This window comes from Hemibagrus wyckioides, linkage group LG07, assembly GCF_019097595.1.
Source record: "Hemibagrus wyckioides isolate EC202008001 linkage group LG07, SWU_Hwy_1.0, whole genome shotgun sequence".
In the NCBI taxonomy this organism is placed as follows: domain Eukaryota; kingdom Metazoa; phylum Chordata; class Actinopteri; order Siluriformes; family Bagridae; genus Hemibagrus; species Hemibagrus wyckioides.
In genome coordinates, this window is record NC_080716.1 from 24660716 (window position 1) to 24686761 (window position 26046).

Sequence of the window (26046 nt, forward strand, 5' to 3'; positions counted from 1 at the left end):
AACCAGGTCTTTTGACGACCACGGTAAAACTTCAATGCGAACATACATGGGGTTTTACGGTAACCGTCAAGGCTGCAAGACCAAAGCACGTGCTTTATTTTCTTTTACTTAATTCTTGCATTTTTTTAATCGTCACAGTAAATTGACTTCACATTAAATAACAGAAAAATACAGCATGTGGCATTAATAAATCCTTTATTTGATCCAGTGATTTGAAAATATTCATCTGATATATTTATTGTTTTGTATATTGTATTTACATAAAATGAACTTCGCGGCAAAGGAAAATTCTATACAAGATTAAAAAAAGAAGATGTTACGTAATTTTAAAAAGTGTGCATATAACTTTTTCTGTTGTCTACATTTTACATAATACAGACGGCAGAAATCTTTCCCACCGCCAAGCATCTAGTGGAAAACCGTAAAACCTCGCATATACACGCGATGAAGTTTCTCCAGCTGCTAGAAGGCACGCCTGCTAGTAAACAGCGTGGTTTGCTGACCACAGAACCCTCCTCTGAACAAAGCCAGCAAAGGAAGTAGAAGAAAAACACATACAATGTTTCTTTAACGCTAAATAGATTCATATAAAACCAAAAAATACTTTACACCTCAGTAAAAAAAAAGTTTACACAGCTTCATTAATACTGCAGAAACAATACTGTGTTTCTATACTGAAGTACGTATATGTATACTGTTTAGTAAGGTAGTAGGTGACACTTTTGAGTTAAAGCTCCAGGGCATGCTGATTTGATTGCGCATGCGCACAGAGTTAGGGCGGTTCTGACAGCAGGGCTTAACACTGGCGGTGTGGAAATCTCTCAGAATCCGGATGGCCATAAAACATAAAACTCTTTACTAACACTTTTGTTCCGAAAAGTGCAACAGAGAGGCTTGGGTAAGTTGTTTTGTTTGGATGTCTGCTTTTAAAAAACTTACTGGATTGCTTGCCGAGTTTTTTTTTTCCCTCTAGTGCTGACTTAAAGTTAGTAACGTTGTACATGTTGCCTTTATTATGCAACTATGTAGCCTGAGGAGTTACTTTTTACTTTTAAGACGCTCTTATCCAGATCGACATACATTTATATAATTTTCTTTACTACTAAGCAGTTAGGGGTTAAGGGCCATTCTGAAGGGCCCAGTAGTGGCGGCTTGATTTGACTTCACATCCTTCTGATCAACAGTCCATCTCCTTAAACAATGAGCTACCACTTTTTTCATGTGATGCCAGGACAGTTTGTTAATGTTTTGGCAATCCGTCCTTATAGTCAGGATAATAAGATGTTTCAGCTGAGATGGTTTGCAGGAGATGGTTTGCATCTACATTAAGTTTGATGAACAGTGCCTTCTTGGGTTTATCATGGGATATTAATGCGGAAGTGGGTAACGTTCAGCTTGACACATGCCCTAAAATAAACACTTACATTTCTTATCTCTACTACACATGCCTAACTGCACTGTAAACAAGAACCTCCAGCCATGCCTGTGTTGCAGTAAAGACACCATCACCCTTAAATTATGTGTTTTGGTGTCACAATATGATCTTAGAGAATGATTTAGTGATTTTTGTGACCACTTTTTGCATGTGTTTATGTCTCACTACCTCAACAGGAAGTGCAGGCTTTCGTCAGTAGTGTGTGTTGGTGCTTTTGGCACACAGATGGCTGCTCAGCTTTGCTGTGAAGAGCAGTTTATGCTGTGTGATCAACATTGACTAGAGTGTCTGCAGGGATTGCTCTGCACATGATAGCATCAACAATGGTCCAACTACTGACATCTTTAGAGGAAACATAATACTACACATTGCTGGCATAATTCAGTTCAAGTTTAGTAAAGGGCATAGATAACAACTGTTGTGTGTATAAATGTTTTGGGCTTCTCTGTATGTATATGTGTGTGTGTATGTGTTACAATGTTTGCTCCACCTCTCAGTATTGGCTGAATTCCCAAAACTGATCAGCTGCTGCTCACAGTCCAGGTAGACAGTTTTTAACAATACTGAGTTGTGGTAACAGTTATAGTGTAATGCTTAAACTTTATAAAGTAAACTTTTTTTTAGTAAATTTATTTACTAAATAATTTTAAGACAGTTTTCAGGTTGCTATGTTTTGTTTTGTACTGGCACTACACGTTAACACTATTGATTAGAGCCGTAAGTGCTGAAAAGATGAGACCCCTGGGACATGAGATGGAAAATAAATGCATAGGTCTGTTTGTCTTTAAACCAGAGAGAGAAATAATCTGGAAAATTATTAAGTCTTCCTCCCCCTTCCGAAATAACTTCTCCTATGTGTGATTAGGTGTGTTTATGATGCCAGTGTTCCTGGGACTCCTGATCCTAAAAAGGTTGAAGGAATGTATATAATTGTTCATAATCTAAGCTAAGACCTGGGATTGGTGCTAATTCAGAAAAAAAAATCTCTCAAATAAATAATCTGATTTTTAGAGGATCAAAAGAGACAGTGTTTGTCTAGACAGTGTTGTACTGAATAGCAGAGATTCATGTGAGTCGTGTGTGATTTCCTGGATTTTTTTAATGTTAGAATGGGAAGTGGTAAAAGTTTCATCTTTTCTTCTTTAAAATACAAGTGCATACAAGCCTACTGCAGTAATTTTGCCTGAAGGGTCAGCTGCATAGAGTCCACACCCACAAGTAAAATTTACCCACATACCTGGAATCAGGATTATATGATATGATCTAATTAACGCAATGAATGTGCAGGCGAATCTGTTTGTGTGTGTGTATGTGTGTGCATACACATGAATATGTGTAGTGTGGGTGGTAATTTTGGAACACCAGTTGTTATAAACTTAAAGCACTTAAGCAAGTCAAGACATGAGGTCCTGTACTATGGTCCATCTATTTTATAATTAGTCAACATCTAAAGTTGCATTGTTTATCACATCTAACGATGTATCACTCTTTAAGCAGATTGTAAACTAAAGACACACCTGCTTGGATACATCATAAACAAGCTATTATCAGGCCTCACACCCTGCAGGCCTTTGGACAGGGCTCTTTTAAGTAGATGACTGAATCATTTAACCCGCTACACATTTCTTGCATTTTCAGCTTTTGTATGAAATCCTGTACTGTTCTCCTGGTGTGTGTGTATATATAACAGAGTTTGTGTGTAGTGTCTGAATGTGTGTGTGTGTGTGTTTGTGCATGTGTATAAATATATACCAGAAGTTGTGCAATATGCCTGAACTTGCTATCATATTTTTGTCATTACAAATCCTCATTGTGTGGTGTAGAATATAAAAAAAAAACCCTGCCTAATATTGTACTTAATGCATAGATTCTGAACTGGGAGGATGATTGCATCTGTTTTCTGACTGAAAATATCAAGGCTTAACTGAGATTATAGTGTAAAATAGTGAGGTGAACAAGTCAGATCTTGTCAGATCAATGTTAACAGCCTACTTGCATATATGAGCTGATTGTTTAAATTTCCATTTTCTCTTTTTTTTTTTTGCCTGGTATAAAATGGCATGTAATAGAAATTAAAGATTACAAGACTTAGAAATTACAATTACAAATAATCAGTAGATAAAAGACCAATAGTCATGTCTTATTTGTGAGCTGAGTCAAATGATCTGACTCAGAATTCCAGTCACTAGATTAGAGCACTATAATGTGTTGTGTTTAGAGCATTGCATGAGAGAGATTGGTGTAATGAGAAGTTGTGGCTTGTGGTCAAACCTGCTGTTTGTCTCCAACCAATAAGAAGCAGAGTAACAGAAAAAAAATTGCAAGATGAGCAGAGAGAGAGAGCGAGCAGGAAAGGAAATACTAAAGAGTACAAACATGGATGAATTATGTTCATGGGATAAGAGATCTCAGGTTATTGGTGGCGATATGATCCTAATGCAAATTCATTGTGCAAATTCTCGTTGCAATATACTCCAACTATACACACACACACACACACACATGGCAGCTATTCACTGCACTGTTTCCATGTGAGAAAACCACACCCTCCCAGCTGCTTTAGCTGTTTGGCATTGTGTGTGAGGAGTCCCAGCTCAGCACAGCAGTTTGAAGAGTGACTAATCAGACCGTATTTCAGGTCTTGGCTATACTAAGTGGGTCAAGGAGGAGGCAAATGAGCAAAAAAAGAAAAAAAACACAGGATCCTAGAACAGGCTTGGCTTGAATTTTTAAAAGCATTTTTTAAGACTGTTGAGTCCCTCCTTCAGCTCCCATGTAGAGACGCTGGTCAAATACAACTGTTGGCCCAGAACACAGAAACAAGCACATTGATTCATACACTTACCACAGTGTTGAAGAACTCTAGTTTGTGTAGGATTTTAGACACAACGTGTACAAGTTGAGACCAGCTGTAGTGAAACTGCAAAAAGTGTTGTTGACTGAAACAGACTGGATGGTCCTTATACAAGTCAAGGTAAATTTCAGAAAACTAGATGATGTTTAAGAGCTGTTAGGCATTATAGTGTTGTATAAAGGTGGACAAATTGTGAATCTATTAGAGCTCTACAAGTCTTGTTTTTGTTCATTACTGTTTCCATATCCAAGGTGTTGCTACTTTGAAAAAAAGTTATTTAGTAAATTGTGAATTAAATAAATTATTTAAATAGTGAAAACAATTCCTACCAAAGATCCTGGATTGATGTTTATGTTATTGGAGCTTGCATACATATCTACCATACCTGTTAACTAAAAATAGTTCCTGAAAGTCAACAGGGAATTTTTTCAGTGAAGCATGCTGGTGGTAGCATTAAGTTCTTATTTACTCTTGACTTCTTGGTTGTTGTTTTTTTTTTTTGTCCAAGTTGTTTTTTTTAACCAGTGACTGACTGGCTTTATCTAGGATGTGTTGCAGTTCAGGACACAATGATGATCTGATGGTTATTCAATGATCTCGAGATATTACAATAACCAAACTGATACTTTTCCAGGACTTGATTTGTCCTGGATTTGTTTTGATAACTCCTTGTTTTTTATGATGGTGCTGTTTGTTTAGGCATGTTCTCTGACACACTCTGGGGCGTTCCAAGAACAGCTGTCTTTATATTTAGATCATGTGATCATTAGATAGTTAATTGCCGAAAATGAACTCAGTTCAACTTGTCATGTGAACGGGTAGGAACTGGTTAAACCAGAACTAATTCAGCATTAACACAGCAGTAAGAGTGAATATTTATGTAGTCTTATGATTACATTATTTGACTGTAAATATTTATTTACAATTTTGGCCTATTTTACATAGATTTGTGCATTTCGCTTCCAACATGTGGAAAAAGTGAAGTCGAATACTTCTGCAAGCCAACTATTAATACTAAACCTATTTAGTTAAAACCTAAACCTATTTATGCAATTATTGATTAACAGTAATAATAATAATAATAGTAATAATAATAATATACCAGAAAAATCTGCTGAATGTCACTGGCACCCAAGCAGCTGTTTTTCTCTCAGACTGTATTGTACTGTCTTGGGCTTGTTTTGGAAAAATATGTCTTTCAAAAAATGAATGTAAATGACTACAGCAAGGCATTGTGTTTCCCTCTAGCTACTGAGTAAAATACATCTTTCCCACAGTTTCAAAAAGAATTTGCAGAAATTTGAGGAACAGTAACAATCTTGTCTGGCTGTTTTGCATGGTGATGGTGACTTGCGTCATGTGTATAAGAAAATATGTGCTTTTACAGATCTGTAGTGTCTATTCGTGCTGTATATATTTGACTTCCGACCTCTTTCCTGACACTGAAGTGACATTTCAAGTCTTATCTTCAGTAAAAATTTAGTCTTATCTCTGCTTGTCTGTTTTAGGAGTTTTGGGACCAGCCTTCACTTTTTCAACACATGAACCAGCTTCCAGCTTTTCCTTCACTCTTCACTCCCTAAAACAGTCACAGGGCCATCCGGATCCTCATTGGCTTAACCCTGCACCATCTCCTGTGTTGTCATCTCCATTTTTTGGATAACTCAAATCTGCAGCAGTCATGGAGCCCATGTACGCTACGGGAATGGCGGCTAAGCTGCGCAGTCAGTGGGACCGAAATGAAGGCTTGGGCCAGAACCATAACGCTGTCAAGTTTTTGGGGCAGGACTACGAGATGCTGAGGGCACAATGCCTCCAGAGCAGGACCTTGTTTGAGGATTCCTACTTTCCTGCCTGCACCTCCTCACTGGGCTTTAATGAGCTCGGGCCCCGTTCCTCCAAAACACAAGGTGTACGCTGGATGAGGCCACCGGTAAGCAAGTATATCCTCTCTCTGGTTAAACAAATCAAATGAAAGTTATGCTAGTCAAATTCTAATAATAATTTTTTATATGCATTGTGAGAGTACAGCCCCATATCATATAGCCAGAATGACTATTTTATGCCATTTATGGTACATTTCTTTCTCATTGGAGCTTCCACTTAAACTTGTGATTTGTTCACCTCTGTCAAGGGATTTAATTTCTTTGTTTGCTACATATTTTTTTTAAAACAAGATGCCATCTTTGACTGTCTTGAGTACTTTATATATATTAGACATATTTCCACCAAGGTTACAGAACTATTTAAGGAGCTAACTGGTTCTCAAGCTTTAAGGTGAAGTTTCCAAACATCAAACATGGAGGTGGTTGAGACTGGAGTCGTGTTCTGTTCTGTTTTGTTGCATGAATATGATATTAACTCACCAACAGTGTAAAAACAAAAGTATTCTTGTTGGATAAACATAGTATCTCCAAATCATGTACAGAGAGTGTAAAAATTCTTTAATGCACGGGTTTGGAAAACGTTAGCATCATCTGAGTAGGCCCTGGTTTACATGAATAAATACTTAAATTGGAGCAGGCAGTTAAAAATTTGCTGGAACTAGAAATTGTCTGGGCTTCTCTGGTGGAAATGCACCATAATTCATTAAGTTTTTTAATAAGTTCTTCAACACCTGAAATCCTTGTTTCTTTGGCACTCAAGTGTCTTAGAGCTGCCTCTGTGTTAGAATACAGAGGTTCTTTGCTGTTATGGATGTGTGTGGGTCAGAAAAAAGGCAGTATGTGTTTTTTGGTCTGTGCCAAGCTCTAAGTGATTTTTGGGAAACAAAAGGCATGGGTGCTGGTATGGTAGTGATTTAGCGAGATTGCTTGTTGACTGACAGCAAAAAGGCTGCAGCAGGACAAAGAACTGGACAAATGCGAGCCATTCTGACCAAGTTTTGATTATGTAGCACATTTCCAAGGAAATGTGTAAGGGGTGTGTTAGGAAAGGCTGGCTCATGCTTCCTTCTACACAAGCTTCCAAACCTTTAAGGAAATCGTAAATGTAGTTGGTGAGGTGAAAGTTTACTTAAGCCACTCCTCAAAACAGAAACGAATTGATTCTTTGACTCTTAGTAGTGGTGTATGGAGGAGGTTGTTGTTGCTCAACAATGTGGCCAATGAGTTTCATTCTGTGTTTTGTTAACATACAGAATTCTGTGTCTGTGTCTGTGTGTGTGTGTGTGTGTGTGTGTGTGTGTTTGCAGGAGTTCTGCTCTCGCCCCCAGTTCATCATGGATGGAGCCACTCGTACAGATATCTGTCAGGGAGCACTGGGTGAGTTCACAGTGCTGACAGATCAGCCAGAAAGAATAATGTACATCCAGTCGAGTGACAAAAGAAAACTGACATAAAGTAATCCTTAAAAGGTTTTTGGGCTAGCACAAGCCTCCAGAGCAGCTTTAATATAATCAGTATGAAGCAATAATGAATTTTTTCATAAGTAATTCCTTCATTTGGTGTTTTATTGATAGTGGTGAAGGGAGTTATCAAACATATTGTTCTATCATCCTCCATAGGTGTTCAGTGGGGATCCGAGCTGATATTTGTGTAGGCAACATTTGACTTCCCTCATACTCATCCTCATGCTACTCCTTATGCCCTGAACTTTGTATTGATTTGCAGTGACACTTTAGTCTTAGAGGACAAGTGGACACGTATCATGCCATAAAAAATTAAAAAATGCCTCCTACAGCATATCCTAGCAACCTTATTTACCTTTAATTTGTCAAGCTTGAAAAGAAGGCTGCCTTTTGTTTACAGTCACCTTTTATTAGGTTGTGGAGTTGCACTAAAACGCCTGCATCTGCAAAACATTTATCACCGAAGAGGTTGGGTGTAATTAATGTTTCTGCATCTGGAGACCTGCTTCAGCTTGTTTATAACCCTGGCATTTATTAACTGCAAACCAAATCACCGCCTCTCTGTCTTGAGTTATTGTGTGCTATATAAGTGCTTTGGTAAATCTCGGTGTAAGTTCTGTTGTATTTTGGTGCTGAATATCTTTTGATAAATTTTCACAGGACGTCCTATTTTGGCAAAAATCAAAACATAAAGTTGCTTTGTCTTTATCTGGAAATTAAACATGAGTCAGTGTGTTGCTTTTAGAAATGGTCTTTTGGCTCATGTTAGTCTGAAACAGCATAAGAAATGCATGACAGATCTTGTTAAACAGTGCACATGGCCATAATTAGAATACTTCAGAATTCGAATACTTTGTTAACCAACTTTACTGATAGAGCAGATTCAAAAATTAGGTGTGTTGGAGTAGAAATCCAAAACCTTAACAGTACACTCTCTTCAATATAACCATCACTAAATAAATAATTGTGTATGTGTGTGTTTCAGGTGATTGTTGGCTGCTGGCTGCTATCGCCTCTCTTACCCTTAATGATAACCTGCTGCACCGTGTGGTTCCACATGGACAGAGCTTTAGCGAGGGCTACGCTGGGATCTTTCACTTCCAGGTATACACACACACACACATATGCAGACTAAGCTTTACCTCCAAGATGTTAAAGCCAGTGGTGTGGGGTAAAATGGATTAAATAGAGTAATGGAATATAATAATTAGAAAAGATTGGGATAAAATAGAATATGGGATAATATTGAATATATTTGATGAGGGAAGATAATATATAAAAACATAAAGTGAAAATAAGTGGAATGGATAGAAACAGAAGAAATGGATTTGAATAAAAATGTGGCATGGAATGGAGTGAGTGGCAGAAATATGAATAGGTGGGATGGAAGAGGATAAAATGGAACAGAGTAGAAAAAGAGTGGAGTTGAATACAGCAGAATTTAGTAAAATGGAATGAAGTTGAGAATGGAATTGAACAGAAAACTGGAATTATATAAAATGGGTAGAAAGGAATGGAATAGAATAGAAAATAGAATGGATGAAACGATATGAAAATAAAGCAGATTCTTAAAGAATCTTAAAGAATTCTTAAAGAAAGGGTATTCAATAGAATGAAAATGTAATAGAATATAACTTATTGGTATGGAATAAAGAGCAAATGGATTATAAATGAAATAAAATGAAAGGGAAATGGTTGTGATAGAATTGCAGGAAGTAGAATGGATAGGACAGACAGAATGCAGGAGAATTGGGTTTAGAAATTGAAATTAGAATAGAATGGAATTCATTAGGTATAGTAAGAGTGTTAAAGGGATCGGGTTGGCAGCTGTAGCTGTAGCTTACTGATCAAGGTTCTGCTCTGGAAAGTTTTTGGACAGATGTTTCTGATTAAAGGAGATATTGTTTAGATTTTGGAGAGAAGAGCAGGTTTAACACACAAGCTGATGTGAGGATAATCACAATGAATGGAATTAAAGTTATTTAGCATTATGAAGAAGTATATAGGCTTCACTCAGTATATTTAGCACACACAATGCATACACATACCCTGTGTCCATGCTGGACTGAGCAGGGTGTGTGCATGTGTGTTAATTGTGTTAAATGTAACATTTAAATGTGTTAAATATGGGTCTATTCACCCTCTTTGTATTCACTCCTACTTCTCTTTATGGTTCACTTATCTCTTTTCATGCCAGGGGGTTTTACTGCATGCAAACTCAAACAGAAAGCACAGTGACACACAGCTGCATGTACAAGAGGGTGGAGTCTTCTATGGATCACTATTGTGTGTGTGTGTGTGTGTGTGTGTGGGTGGCAGTTACTATGTGTACAGTTCAGATCAGGTGTGTAAGTCGCTGTAAAATGGGTGTTTCCTCCTCCAGGGTGTTTCTCACAGACTGGGAATAAGAAAAAGCTGGTATTTCAGTTTGTGTATTAGTTTGTGTATTTAGTGTGAGCATAAAAGCATTAGTACAAGAGTTAGAGAATGGAGTGTTTTTCTAAGCAGGTCTACTGGAATTCACTCTCTGTAAGCAGTCACATATTTCAGCCACTTTGATCATTCAGGGACGGAGAGAGAGCATGACAGAAAGTTTACCAGCCTTACAGTAGATACACTAATGTTAACATGTGGCCTATGTTCTGAGACACTCAAGCTTTCTTTCTCTTTTTTTTTTTTGTTTACTCAGGTCTCAGGTTGTCACCGTACACGAGTTCTGCTTGTTTAGACATAGTGTTATTTGTCATGCCGAAAGATTCCTGGAAAACTAGAGAATAGGGAAAGCATGGGCATTTGGTACAAAATACAAAACAGTATAGCGTGTTGGTTACACAAAACAGTACAGCATCGTCAGTAACCATGTACTGGAAATTTTTGGATGACTCTTTTTGGTAAAGGGGTAAATTTGCAAACACAGTTCACATTATTCCATTTAAACACTAGAATTTCACAGAATTTAGGTATTCTTGTGAATGGCTTCACAGGATATAATTTCCAGTTATAAGAAAATTAAGCAAAATCTGGAAACATTTAGCTGCAGTCTCTGTGCAGCCTGATGTGAAGCGAACTTACTGTTATACAGATAATTATTTTCCCACATCCGCATGTCCCAGCGTTTTGTTCCTCTGATATGAACAAATCTTCATCCCTTTCTTTCTTTATCACTTCCTTTAAAGCCAAACAGCTAGTCTCTCACTCGGCTTTCTTGATTACTCTTTTGAAATTAAATAAAACTAGCAGCAGGTTTTGGTTCTGTCTTTGTTACAAAACACAGACACTGGAGACTCTTTCCAAAAATGTAAAAGAACCATTTCCTCACAGAAAACTTCACTATATTAACAATTAAACAAATACAATGTGTATTTAACTGGTTAATATGTAGCGTCTGTGTGTAAGTAGTTACTATAGAAATGATAATATATTAGATCGAGCACACTAATATAAACCTTGCAGCTGTAACTATTTCCAAAGCTGCTTTTGTAGAAAATTTAACACTTCTTCTGACTAATCAGATTTAAGAATTCTGCAGCGCTGTGGTGTAATGGTTAGTAACTGACTGAAAATATTGCGATCTCCTAGTGTATGAAGGGAGAACACACAGAACAAAACAGCACACTGTTCCTAATCCCTAATCCAGGCTGCTACCAAGCTGCTTACAGCGTTAGTATCTGCTCAGTCACTCCTCCCAGTGTACTGTTAGTTCATACTGGGTGTGACACCTAACATACACGCACACACACACACATAATCTTGTATTTCATAAACCCGGTGCTGCTTTCGGACAAGGATGATTGTCCCAGCTTTGTTCAATCTCACATATTAGTTGATCTTGACAAGTAGTAGGTTGGGATGTTGGAGAATATTTTTGTTCTTTTGTTGTCAGTAATACATAACTTTTTGTAGATGTTAATAAAAGTAGGAAAACCTGCTTTATAAACAAAGCACTTCTGTTTTGCAGAAATCTAATACTGCATTTGTGGTGCCTATTAATTTGCAAGTTGTAACAATGTCATTTCCCAACCTTTGGTTGTTTGACAACCAAAAAAAAAAAAAAAGCTGATTAGCTTCTCAAAACAAGCGTTATATGGCCAGTGTTACTGTGTAAGTACTGCTATGTACTCATTTATAACCACAGAACAAGGACATTAAGCTGTTCAAAGTGTATATTTACCAAAAGTTGAAAAGTTGAAACCGCAAGTTGAGGAGATGAGGAATTAAATGTTTAATATTGTGATGTTTGTTGTTGTTGTTGTTGCTTATTAATAACATGCATTCAGTTATCATGATCAGATATTTTTGCCTTAAACCACAGCACTACTCAATACTCTGGTCTGTTTTGGTCAGAACGTAGAAGGTGCTCTGATGTTTTTAACAAAGAAATATATGGGATTCCATTCATTTGAAGTGTCAGAGGCAAAGCTGTAACTTCAGGGCAGATCATAACTTCAGGACTGTTTATACTTCATAATTTGTCTGTAACAGGACACGTGGCATTTTTCTTTTGTGTTATTAACCTCAAGAGAGTTAAAGAAAAAAAAGGAAGCAGGCGAGGGAACTTATTGTAGGTGGCATATACTGTAATGTAAGTGATAACAGGACCAAACAGGTTATGTAGGACATTCCTCTTCATTAAATGTAATTATACAGTAAACATTTAAGAACTAATATATGTCACTCATTAATGAATAAAAAGTTTTAATCTCTTAACACTTCAGGATATGTATAGTGTGGAAGAGCTTATATTCACTCTGGCGTCTTCACACTGTAAAATCACACCTGCTCATACACATCACACATGAAGAGTTTTGTCATGGATTATGGTGTATGTAGCACTACGGTTGGACTCAGAAAATCAGTTATTTTCTGGTGCAGAAAATAATGACAAAGACTGAGGAGTTTTCAACAAATATATTCTCTCATCACCTCATCTGCCTTTATGCTGCTTTCCATCCATGCTCTTTTGCTTTTCAAGTTAACATGCGAGAAGAATCAAGAGTCAAGAAGCTTTTATGGTCATTTCAAAGATATATAGCTGGTGCAGTACACAGTGATATGAAGCAATGTTCCTCCAGGACACTGGTGCTACATAAAACACAGAAATACATTAAACAACACAGAGCTAAGCACTAAGTAAATATGAACACAGTTTCACATACTGTATGTATGCAAACTTGTGCAAACAGTACAAAACATAATACATTACAGTAGTGTACACAGAACAGAACATATTTTTACAAAATAGTGCTGTATGAAATAGCTGTGTGAGTGTATGTGTGTGTCATATCAAATGATAGATCAAAAGATTATAAATTGCCAAGCTTGCATACACATTTGATGAGTTGCCATCTTAATATTTCTTTGATAGGTTGTTGTCTTTAATCGTTTCCTTTTAAAGCATTTGGCAGTCGTTCTTATCCAGAGGGACTTGTGCTTTAAAGTCTTTATCAGTAAACACATCCTGCTACTGTACTAGGCCAAGAGTACGACGAGTATAAACACTGTTGCGGGGGAAATAGCATATTATAGTATGAAAAACACACATGACAACCAAGGAATTGTATTTATTTAGTTATTTATTTATTTATTGGTATATACCCAAACTCACAATGTTGCATCAGAGACTAAGCTTACAAAGCAACATGCACTGGAGCAGAAAGGATTTAATGACATGGTATGAGTAGGAACAGTACAGCATGGATTGAGGGTCAGAATGAAGCTTTCCAGAGACTCAGTGTAACTCTACACAGATGTCCTGCTGAAAGAGATCAATACAACTGCTTAGAGATAACACAATCGTGGGATTTCATTATTAGATCAGTGTGACTTATGTGTGACTCCTGCTTTGCTTTCTGACTGTGAGATCGCATCAATGTCTCAGGGCGAGCAAAAATGTGCATGTGGTATATGAAGCCGTGTGTGTGTCTGAGTGTGTTTGTATGTATTCTTGTATGTACATGTACCGTCTGCATTCTAAAATAAGATGTAGTCTTGTGCACATGGTGTATGAAGTAGTATGTGAGTGTGGATGTTTGGGTGTGAGTGAGAGGTTGTCTGTGCAAGTGGTGTGTGTGTGTGTGTGTATTCTTGTACAGTCTACAAGTCTACAAATGACATTCTGCCACCTGGTGGTTGTAGCCTCTATATTTGAGATAACCTCTCTCTGTGTCTCCCTGTCTCTGTCTCCCTTTCTCTCTTTGTAGTTCTGGCAGTTTGGTGAGTGGGTTGATGTGGTGATTGATGACAGGCTGCCGGTTAAAGACAAGAAACTGCTGTTCGTGCACTCAGCGGAAGGCGGCGAGTTCTGGAGCGCCCTAGTGGAAAAGGCCTATGCCAAGTAAGACACACACACACAAAAAAACATTTTTTAGACATACAGTCTGGCTGAATGTGTGGACATGTGCAGATTTTCAGGTTGAGATGAGGAACATTTCCTGGCAAGTAAGTTGAGATCATTGTTCAGTGGGATTTAGTGGGACATGAAGTTTTTACTCTCCTGCATGTGGGAGCAGTTAGACATAATAATTACAGAAGAGTGAGGTTGAATATAAATGTCCGTTTTTTCTACGTTGGCTTGTGCATCCAAGGTTCAGATTCACAGTGTTTCTTTAGAACACATCTGACCTCTGATATTCTCTCTTATTCAGCTAAATTCAGTTTTATTTTAATTTACATCAAGTTTGACTATGCATGCTTTGTAATTGAAAATACTGCATTTGGTGTGAGCAGAAGGCAAAACTTTAAAACAGGCCCAGACATTTGGATCTAATCAGCAATATCTTAAATCTATCTAAGTTGGTACTTAAAGCCCATGGCATTTATTTGATCACATTTTTATATATTTTATCGTTACGTTTACGTTGTTATCGCTACTTTGCAGTGAATTAATAAAGCAGATCTGAAAGATGTACAGTTCTCCAAAATCACCTGAAACAGCCTTGTTTCAATAATTTTTCCTGTATAAGATTACTGTGGATAGTATCACCTAGGACTGCAACTGCCATGAACACTTTCGCATTCAAGTCCAGACCAGCTGATAGACTTCAATAAGACAGACCTCAGGTTAAAACTGGAATGAATTTCCTGTTTACATAACTGCACGTTTTGACCATATAGTACATAGTTATAGAAGGAAAGTGATTTATTTTTTATTTATTTTTTATATGATTATTCATATAGTCTCAGGGAGTTTTTACTCACCACCATCACCTCTAACTTGCTCATTAGGGATTAATTGATAAATGTATAGATTTTACATTTTTATTCTTAATTTACATATTTGTGTAAAGCTGGTTTGAGACAATGTCCTTTGTTAAAAGTAATATACAAATGCAGTCGAATTGAACCGTATACTGTAGACTTGTACGGTCTAAGAACCGCTGATGTAATCAGCACCACTGTCTTCTCAGGATTTTATTAATAATATACCCACACACAGCAATGATTTGTCTCACTATCCAAGGTGCCTTTCTTTTATCCTGCCTTTCTCAGTAGGGATCGAAATCTACAGCCAGATCTTTAAAGCTGCTTTGTGACATATTGTTAAAAGAGCTGTTAAAAGTAAACTGTTCTTTATTTAATTGTCATTCATAATTATTTGGTACTAGTAGTGACTAAGCTACCATTTTGGCGTGTTTGTATGTGTGCATCAGGCTGAATGGCTGCTACGAGGCTCTGTCAGGCGGCAGTACATCCGAAGGCTTTGAAGACTTCACGGGTGGTGTGACGGAGATGTACGAGCTGAATAAACCTCCTGCTGATCTTTACAACATCATAAAGAGGGCTGTGGAGAGAGGATCACTGCTGGGCTGCTCCATAGACGTCAGCATTGCATACTTACACACAGACTCCACCGTCTATTTTAAAAATATAAACAGGGGTGACAGCATAGGTCCTGGAGAAGCAAAACTCTGCAGCTCTCATTGTTTATCTTTAACCTCCAGTCAGAAACATGGCTGAAACACATGTTTAATAATTCATAAGAGAACTTAAGTCTAGGGTGATTAGATTAGAAATATGCAGTTTGGATTTGACTTGTCTGCTGTTTCTCAGTTGAAACTCAACAGATGTGTTAAAAACAGTTCAGAAGGAGTATTTTCAATGAAATAGTTATTTGAAAATTAACTTTTAATATTCATTTAATATTCATATTTATTAATTCAGACATGCTCTGCAGTTTTAGGATCTGAAGTGCAAATATATTTTCCGTATATATACATATATGTTTAACTAACGTGTCTTAGCTGATTGACTACAATTCATATAAGGGAAAAATAGCATAAACTTTAGGAAAATTTGATTTCCAGCACAGGCAGGCATAGATCTGTACCAGTAAAATATTTACCTGCTTCTCGCTTGGGACCAAAATCATATAAGTCTAAAGTTCATTAAGTACAATACTACTTTACTAAGTACTACTTTACTTTAAAATGTATTCGACCATAATTCCTTTTGCTTCCTATATACACTGACTCTCAGAACCCAGTAGTCATTGATTTTTGTTGTGTTTTGTATCCTGTAGATCACCAGTTCTCGTGACATGGAGGCTGTCACCTTTAAGAAACTGGTTAAAGGCCATGCCTACTCTGTAACAGGAGTGGAGGAGGTGAGTTAGTGACGAATGGTCGTGACAATAGAAGTGAGGAGTGAAATTTCTATAAATAGCTTAATGATGAGTCTGTTCGGGTTGAGCAATGTATTATGTCACGAGGTCTCACAATGTGGTGCGAACGTTATACAAAAAATTTAAAGGTACAGAGACAGCTGTTTTTTTAAATATTTAGTCTGTAATGCTCTACTGGGTCTTTTCTCTGAAATCAAACCATCTGAAAAAAATTATATACTCATTTATCCTTTTGTGTAGTCTATTTATATTGTGTTTGTTACTTTGTCTACATTTTGTTTTTCTTCAAATGCATATCTGGAGAAAATCCAACCAATTTAAGCCATATTGGTTTTTAGAATTAGATGATGATTTCATCTGCACTGAAAGTGTGATGTACAGTGCACAACATGTAAGCACTCTTTCAAGACTTTCTTGTATGCCTGTTTTGCTATACAACTGTATACACACAAACAAATTGTGAATGGGTGTGTGTTAGGTGGTTTTCAGGGGAACCCCCACCAAGCTGGTGCGCATCAGAAATCCCTGGGGAGAGGTGGAGTGGACTGGAGCTTGGAGCGATAAGTAAGAAGGAGAAACCTTTAAGCAAAACATAAGATAGAATGCTGATGATGTAATGGTGCTCATACTGCTGTGCTGGTTTCAGTGCTAGAGAGTGGGACAGTGTGGATGCGTCCAGCAGGAGCAAACTGCAGAACCGCAGCGAAGATGGGGAGTTCTGGTAAGTGTGTGTGTGTGTGTGTGTGTGTTGCTTTATTACTTATTTCTGATTTTGTGCATTCTCTTCTTCTCTCTGTTGCTGTTTTCTGTCTATCTATCTGTCTGTCTGTCTGTCTGTCTATCTATCTATCTATCTATCTATCTATCTCTATCTTCCCATCTCTGTCTCTCTCTCTCTCTCTCTCTCTCTCTCTCTCTCTCTCTCTGTTTCTCTCAGGATGTCTTTCCAGGACTTCCTGCAGGAGTTCAGCAGGTTGGAGATCTGTAACCTGACAGCAGATGCTTTGAATGTTAGTCAGGTGAAGAAGTGGAGCACGTCTCTCTACCAGGGTGAATGGAGGAGAGGCAGCACGGCTGGAGGCTGCAGGAACTTCCCAGGTGTGTGTGTGTGTGTGAGAGAGAGAGAGAGAGAGAGAGAGAGAGAGAGAGAGAGAGAGAGAGTGCGAGTGAGAGAGAGAGCTACACAATGAGATAAAGTCAACATTGACAAGTTTCTCGTCCAAGCATTAATCCATCTCTTTCAATTTACCCACAATCCTCAGCTACATTTTGGCTCAACCCTCAGTTTAAGGTCAAGCTGACAAACCCGGATGTAGCAGGACATAGCGATTGCACCTTCTTAGTGGCTCTGATGCAGAAAGACCGCAGGAAACAGCGAAAAGAGGGCAAAGACATGGAGACCATCGGCTTTGCAATATACGAGGTGCGTTTATAAACCAATTTACAAGCTCTAAATCAAATGTTGCTGATTAATATTGCTTCCATTTTTTTTCTTACTATCTCATGTCCCTCCCTTACAGGTTCCCAGTCAGGTATGATGATGGCTCCTGAGGTTGCGTGTGAAATTCTGTATGAAAAGTTTAAACTAATCTCTATGAAATAACTTCACATGGAAATGTATGTGTTTGGGTGAGCCTCAGGTATGTAGACCCAAAAGCTGAGCAACCTTAAATTCACTGACGTGTCGTCTGGCAGTTTGTAGGTCAGTCAGGAGTTCACCTGAAGCGAGATTTCTTCCTCACACATGGCTCCACTGCTCGCTCAGAGCTCTTCATCAACCTGCGTGAGGTCAGTTCACGCTTCCGCCTTCCTGCTGGAGAATACATCGTTGTCCCATCTACGTTCGAGCCGCAGAAAGAAGGTGACTTCGTGTTGCGTGTCTTCTCTGAAAAACCCGCTGACTCAGAGTAAGTGATAAGGAAGAGTATTATATATAATGCTGTTATACTATTCATGTCATAAAGTGTGCTTTTAGTCAGTAGAAATTTTTTTCTCTGTAAGCTCTTGTTAATGTAGATAATTTAGTAGGTTACATGGTTAGAAAACAAGTCCTGTCTAGTAAATCATCTGATTATGTTATAAATATTATATAAATTAAAACCCCAAACTCGTTCACAGAGACAGCTTTTGTTGTCCTTGTATTGCAACTTAAATTATGTCGGTCAATAAATATATTTTTTTTTATGCCGTGTACACCGATCAGGCATAACATTATTATCACCTGCCTAATGTTGTGTTGATCCCCCTTTTGCTGCCAAAACTGCCCTGACCCATTGTAGCATGGACTCCACTAGATTCCTGAAGGTGTGCTGTGCTATCTGGCCCCAAGATGTTAGCAACAGATCCTTTAAGTCCAGTAAGTTGAGAGGTGGGGCCTCCATGGATCAGACTTGTTTGTCCAGCACATCCCACAGATGCTCGTTTGGATTGAGATCTGGGGAATTTCGAGACCAAGTCAACACCTCAAACTTATTGTTGTGCTCATCAAACCATTCCTGAACCATTTTTGGTTGCCCATTTTTTCTGCTTCTGACACATCAACTTTGAGGACAAAATGTTCACTTGATGCCTAATATATCCCACCCACTAACAGGTGCCATGATGAGGAGATATTCAGTGTTATTCACTTCACCTCTTAGTGCTCATAATGTTATACCTGATCAGTGTATAGTTATTGTGATTGAGCACAAACTGAGACAAACGTATTTCTTCCTGCTGTAGGGAAATGGATGACGAAATCAAAGCTGATCTTCCCCAAGTGGTGAGTTGGGGAACATCCAGATGCACAAATCTTAAGTTGTGTCCCAAATTGCACACTGCACAATTTGTAGTACTAACAGCTAAAAGAAATAAAAAGTGATGTGTTGAGACTGCAAGTGCTAACAGGAAGAAGAGTGCTTCATTTACCTTGATGATGGACTTTTTTTTATTCAAAAAGTGTGGAATGTTGGACACCTTTTGCACCCAACCCTCACAGCTTTGATTACTTAGCAGAAGAGGGGCGGAGCTACCAGGCGCTGGTCCTGGATGAGAAACATTTTTAAGATGGCAGATGACATTGTGTTGGCAAGAGGTCGTACGAATGTTTTTTTAAAATTAGCCCATGTTATGTGATTTATTTTTTAACGTTTTAAAAATTCTGCTAATGCTAGCAGTATCACGTTAGATGTCATTTGCCATTGACTAGGAAAAGATTTATACTTCTGGTTAGTACAAAAAACTTTTGAGATGATGCAACCCTTCTAAAATTCATACACTGGACGTAAAGTACCTAGCGCATAGTGCAAGTGTGTGACTAATCATTTGGGATACAGCTTTACTTTAACCTGCATGCTTGTGTCCTTAGATATGATGTCAAGAATCTCACCAGTGATAAAGAAAGTTAATGTTAAGATTTTGTTGCTAACTTTTACTGTTTCGTATTATATCATTCTTCTTTCTGTCAGAATTATTTGGATGAGAGTCAAATTGATGCCGGATTCAAGAGTCTCTTCAGACAGCTGGCAGGACCGGTAAGAACCAAGAGGATGTGTGATAAGCAGGGTTTAAGCGGTATTCTCAAATACTCTGCAGCTTTTTATTCCATGGATTCCCTATTTATGTTAGGAATCTTCTACACCTATACTGAGATTATGCACATTATTTAAATGTGTACGTCAATGTTTTGGCTGTTTATTCAAGAAATGGAGCTTTCTGTTCCTGAACTTTTCACCAATAAAATACATTTTAATAGGCAGCTTTTGGGCCCCTGTTAAGTGAATAGTAGATAAGTACAATATATGGTTTGCAGGAGTGGACAAAGTAGTGAGAAATATTTGTCAAAATTGTCCAGTGAAAAAAGTTCCTGCTTTAAAACATATTCAAGGTTTCAGAAGTATGAAGTAAAGGTTGTAATTGTGTTAATGCAATGTTTTCATTTGAAAACTTGTATTATATGTTTACATTATTAACCGTTAGCTTTTAGCCAATTAAGTTAGCTATGCAAAGGAAACTTAAACTTATCCTAGATATCCATTTAATGTTAGAAAACTTGCCAAACTTAATTTAACATGCTTTTTTTTCCAAATTAAATGGAGTTCGTTTTAGAGAGGCACAGTTTACTTTATACAAGTCTTTCCTTTTTCCAGCATATTGATGTAAAAGATCCTCAAGTTCCAAGATTAGCTATAGCGCTACAATTTTGGGGGTGGGGGAAGGGAAGGTTACTTTTTAAAAATTCTGAAAGCATCCTGAACTATTTCATATGTGAGAATATTTCACATGTGTTTTTTAGGACATGGAGATCAGTGTTATAGAGCTCCAGACCATTATGAACAGAATCATCAGCAAGCGTGAGTCTTCTCAACAGAATTTGGTTCATTTGCAGTGTTATATTTTGCTGTATTTGGCTGAGCAGTGGTTTGGGTGACTCTCCAATGAATTAGATTTCTCAGCAGTTCATTATAAGTAATAAATATCTTATCCTAAGAGAGTTACTGTGTGGTGTTTGTAAATGTAAACTCTCCTGCTTTCTTATAGATAAAGACCTGAAGACAGATGGCTTCAGCCAGGAGGCGTGTCGCAGTATGATTAACCTCATGGATGTATCCTTAATTCAGGGCTTCACACACAGAGCTTTCTTTCTTTCTTTCTTTCTTTCTTTCTTTCTTTCTTTCTTTCTTTCTTTCTTTCTTTCTTTCTTTCTTTCTTTCTTTCTTTCTTTCTTTCTTTCTTTCTTTCTTTCTTTCACTTTTTTATCTTTTGTTTGTTTGTCCTTCCTCCCTTCCTTCCTCCCTTCCTCCTTTCCTTTCTACTTGCTATGTAAATATACATTTTTATTTGTTCATTCAAGCCTATGATTTATTGTTCTTCTTCTTCGTCTTATTATTATTATTATTATTATTATTATTATTATTATTATTATTATTACTACAGTAATCCCCTGTTTATCGCAGGGGTTACGTTCCAAAACCAACCGCGATAAATGAAAATCTGCGATACACAGACGGGTCTGTGTACTTTTTGGTATTTGAAGTTTCTTTTTATAAACAGAAACAAAAAAACGAAAATTAAATTGTTTTTTAATTATGTGATGAAAATGTCAGACACCTTTTTAAAATAAGACTTGATTTTCTTTCCTCATTTATACTTTAAATAAAGAAAGTTCTATAGCATAGAAATGGAAAAACAGCTGCATTTTCTTTGTCTAAAACCGGGCGTATCTCTTCTTCTGTCATTTGTGGCAACGTGCAGTGTTCTACTGCGGTGAAGTTACACAGCATACACAGAACAAAATGAAACACTCGGGACAGTGACACGCACAGCCAGCAGCCAATCACGACCGTGATTTAATTAATGGGGCATTCCGATTGGCCAGACTCGTTCCTCCAGCCATACTGTATTTTGATTTCAGCATTTGTTTCATCAGTCTGTCCATACAGCATGTCTGTGTCTCTTTCTCCACGTGTTATTCTCTGTGACAGACATGTTCAGACAGATGGCAGCGGCAAGCTGGGACTCACAGAGTTCCATGTGCTGTGGGAGAAAATCAAAAACTATCTGGTGAGTTGGATTAAAGTCTTTACTTGCTTAAATAGTTCTATAAAAGAGAAAATTTTTAAGTAATTTTATAACAAGTACCATGTCCGTTACACTAGCTAGATCATTCGACTAAACCTGCTACCTGACATATGCTTTACTTTGTGTCAGGACATTTTCCTTCTGGATGGAATATAAAACAACTTAGAATTGGTTTATTTCTTCTCCTTGTTTAGGAAGTGTTCAGGAAGTTTGATGTGGACAAGTCTGGTACAATGAGCTCATATGAGATGCGTATGGCCCTTGAATCAGCAGGTGAGTCCTTTTATTTATTATGTCATCTACCTGTACAATTGTCCATCCAGGGATGAGGCTAGGAAATATGAACCTCGGGAGAGAAGCACATGCTCCAGGACCTTGAATCATTCAATAACTAATACTTAGGGTCTATCTGCACCTCTCTGTGATCAGTGTATTATAGTGTGTTTGTGTGTGTCCAGGTTTACATTTGTAATATTGTTTCTCCCTTTCTCACCAGGCTTCAAACTGAACAATCATATATTCCAGCTGATTATTCTGCGCTACACAGAGAAAGACCTGACTGTCGACTTCGATAACTTCGTCACCTGTCTAGTGCGCCTGGAGACTATGTTCAGTGAGTCTCTTAAATAACACTCCATTATATTTAATCCCTAAACTTCTGTATTCAATGACATTATACTCTATGACTGCAAAAATCTAACATCAGGGTAACTTTCTTATTCTGACATTTGTTTACACAGAAACCTTTTACACGCTAGACACTGACACTGATGGATTCATCTCCCTAGACTTTAACCAGGTTTGAGCCTCAACTTTCTCCTTATCTGATAGAATAAAATATGAGTTTCCTACTATACATCACACCCTGTGTTTTATTTCTCTCATACCACAGCTATTTGTCAACATATTATTTTTTATATTAATTTAAGAGCAACATCATACTTTTGTCTTCATTTAGAGTGTTGTCTAACAAACTTGAAACCAATTAGTTCCTGCTATGGCTTACATTATAGCAGCTATAATCAGTCATTAGTTCACCAAACTCTGTTTTTTCTTGATCTTGTTGGTAATGAGACAAAAATGCAGCGGCATACATTTTTCAGAAAGCAAAAATACTGTCTATTCTGCGACATTTTCCTGTATTGACAAATCTGAAAAACTGACTGTTACCAAAAAAAAAACTGTCACAGAAAGTAATGATAACAATCAGAAAATGATTTGTTGAAATGAAAATAACCATTAATTCAAAGTGCTTATTAGAAAGAAATGAGATACTAAGTCCAAATACTAACTGCTATTTTAGAGCTAAGAAAAAATGAATAAACACCTTCTGAGAAATCCGGATCGAGAATTCAGCAGCGCTGTGCTATAATACGTACAATAATACTGTTTGATTTATTTAAGACTAACCATTTTCCTATTTCTCGTTTTCAGTGGCTATCTTTGACAATGTTTGCTTAAACAGACGGACATCTGGATGCCTGTCTTCTTGCACTGAGACCCATATCTCCCTCCATCTGGTCCAGAAGTGCCTTCTTCATATTTTTTTATTATTATTGCTCAAGGTGATGGTATGCAATCAGTATTTTAGTCCAGACTTTCTCTTTCTCTTTTTAAAGGTGTACTGATTTAAGGAGTGGTTAAAGGGTTTATGTTCTATTGTGTCATATAAGAAACCAGTCTCTGTTCTGTGTGTTATTTACTCATAAGCCAGATCAGTAAGCCACAATCTGAGAACACCATACATGTAAAGTCATTAGTTTCTGCCTTATAAAAAAAAAAAAGTGCCAGACAGTGTAGTGTTTACAGCCTCTCTGACCAGCCATTTGAAAGCAAGCATACTTTTCCTGCCAACTGAAAGGATTCTGAAACTTACCTTGTTACCAAATGTTTTCACTTCCTGTGCCATAGGGATCACTATCTTTTCAGTCTTATCTGTCAGTCAATTCCAGTTCAGGCTGTTTCACTGTGTGTGAGGAAAGATTCCGTAATTGACATTATTTAAAAAGAGGAACCAAAAGAGTCAGCATTAATACATCATAAATACAACATAGTACATAACATTTAATATACACTTAAAAAAAAATAAACCAAATAAGCTAAATTATCAACAACTGCATTAATCAATATTTATACTATCAGTAATTAAAAGTGATTCCAACATGACCAAGAAAACAACACCTTCATGAGCCCAGATAAAAAACAGGGCTGCATCAGGAAGGGCCTCACTGATGGTATAAATATTGGATAATGCAAGTGTTGATAATACCTTATTTGGTATTCCTGAACAGGGAGCAGCTGAAAAAACAACAACAATTTATGGTCCATTCTAACTGACATTATTGGTTGTTTATGTTAACTAATGCATTGGGAAAAGAGAGGGTTAATATAGAGTGATAGCAGGAATTTGTCTGTCTTTTATTGTGTGTGTATGTGGGTGTGTGTTCGTGCAAGCTTTTGAAACACAGTCTGGTTATTGTAACTAATTTGTTAAATACAAAAATAAATACAAAAATGTTTAGATGTTTATGGAACTGTAGGCAATGTAACCCAAAACCTGCATGAACTGTGATTTCCTGGGTACTATGCGATCTGGGAATTTGGATGCCATTTGGTTCTTATTTTTTTAGCATGTCTGGTAGGTTTTGTTTTTGTTACTGGCCAGGAACATTAAAAAATAATAATAATTACAAATCAGCAATCAATTTCATACCTAAAATCTGCTAAAGAAATCTCCACTTAGAATGCAGGAGGATGAAATTGCCCGTTACTACAGTAGCTTTGGTGAGATTTCTGCAGGGAACAGTACTTTTTGTTATGAAAGGCAATTTTACAGACAGTTCTAGTTCCTATCAATCTGATTTGAATATTCATACAAAACAAATGGCAGGGGTGAAATGAAATGACTTCATGTTTAAATGCTGATTCAGAGACAGATATGTGGAAATAAATAGATGATTTTATATTACATTGCCAAATACATTATTCTATAAAAAGCCATGAAGACATGCTGTTAATTCTGTTCTGTTCATGCCTGTATTGTGTTCTGTGCAGTGGTCAAAAGGCACTTGCTGAGTTTTATGTATTCAAAAATGTATCTGTTCAGTAAATATATTTTTAAAATACAATTTTTGTGTCAGTTTCTGGTTAATATAGAAATACTAGAGTAATGGATGGATGGATCAATTAATGGATGCATGGATGAATGATTGGAATGGATGTATGGATTAGATGGATAAATACTTTGGATTTAAAGTATTAGGGTGGATGGATAATTGGATTGGATGGATGAATTGGTGGGAGAATTGGATGACTGGATTGGAAAGGATCAGGATGGATAGATTTAATAGATGGATGGGAATGGGTAGATTAGAACTGGATGGATGTACAGATGAATTAATTGAATCTGATAGGTGGATGAATGGTATATTGCCTCAACCCTCAGTTAAGATCAAGCTGACAAACCCAGATATCACAGGACAAATTGACTGCACCTTCTTAATGGCTCTGATGCAAAAAGACTTAAGGAAACAGTGAAAACAGAGCAAAGACATGAAGACCATCAGCTTTGTGATATATGAGGTGTGCACGCTAGCCCCCAAGCTCAGCCACCATGTGTTCGAGTTTTCCCCAGTAAACGAGAGGGTGGTTTCCCTGTGCCTTTGGGTCGGGGATAGGTGTCTCACTGTTGTTTCGGCTTATGGGCCGAACAGCAGTGTGGTGTACCCAACCTTCTTGGAAACCCTGCGAGGGGTGCTGGAAGGTGCCCAGACTGGGGACTCCATAGTTGTACTGGGGTCTTCAACACCCATGTGGGCAATGACAGTGTTAGCTGGAGGGGCATGATTGGGCATGACCCCCCCCCCCCCCCCCGATCTGAACTCGAGTGGTATTCTGTTATTGGACTTCTGTGCTGGCCATGGTTTGTCCATAACGAACAAGCATAAGGGTGCCCATCAGTACACATGGTAGCAGGACACCCTAGGATGGAGGTCGATGATCAACCTTGTGGTCGTGTCATCTGATCTTGGACATGCGGGTGAAGAGGGGGGCTGAGCTGTCAACTGATCACCACCTGGTGGTGAGCTGGATCCGCTTACGGTGGAGGATGCTGGACAGACTTGGCAGACCCAAACATATTGTGGGGATCTGTTGGGAATGTCTTGCTGAACCCTCTGTTAGAGGGGTCTTCAACTCCCACCTCCAGAAGAGTTTTGACCAGATTCTGA

General features: G+C 37.6%; 1 protein-coding gene across 2 annotated transcripts; it reads left to right on the top strand.

Annotated features, from left to right (window-relative positions):
* Positions 1-742: 742 nt before the first annotated feature.
* LOC131356492 (calpain-1 catalytic subunit-like) lies at positions 743-24945 on the top strand. Of its 2 annotated transcripts, none has more exons than XM_058395552.1 (22): positions 743-898; positions 5798-6222; positions 7483-7552; positions 8624-8742; positions 13839-13972; positions 15288-15456; positions 16157-16240; positions 16737-16822; positions 16905-16979; positions 17196-17356; positions 17521-17681; positions 17779-17790; positions 17954-18165; positions 18980-19019; positions 19705-19770; positions 20532-20589; positions 20777-20841; positions 21731-21799; positions 22012-22090; positions 22314-22430; positions 22558-22616; positions 23252-24945. In XM_058395552.1, the coding sequence occupies exons 2-22, from the start codon at positions 5971-5973 to the stop codon at positions 23276-23278; spliced, it is 2115 nt and encodes a 704-aa protein (XP_058251535.1). In that variant the 5' UTR covers positions 743-898; positions 5798-5970; the 3' UTR covers positions 23279-24945. The 2 variants fall into 2 exon arrangements, with proteins under 2 accessions (XP_058251535.1, XP_058251536.1); XM_058395553.1 differs by lacking the exon at positions 743-898 and adding an exon at positions 4245-4409.
* Positions 24946-26046: the final 1101 nt, after the last annotated feature.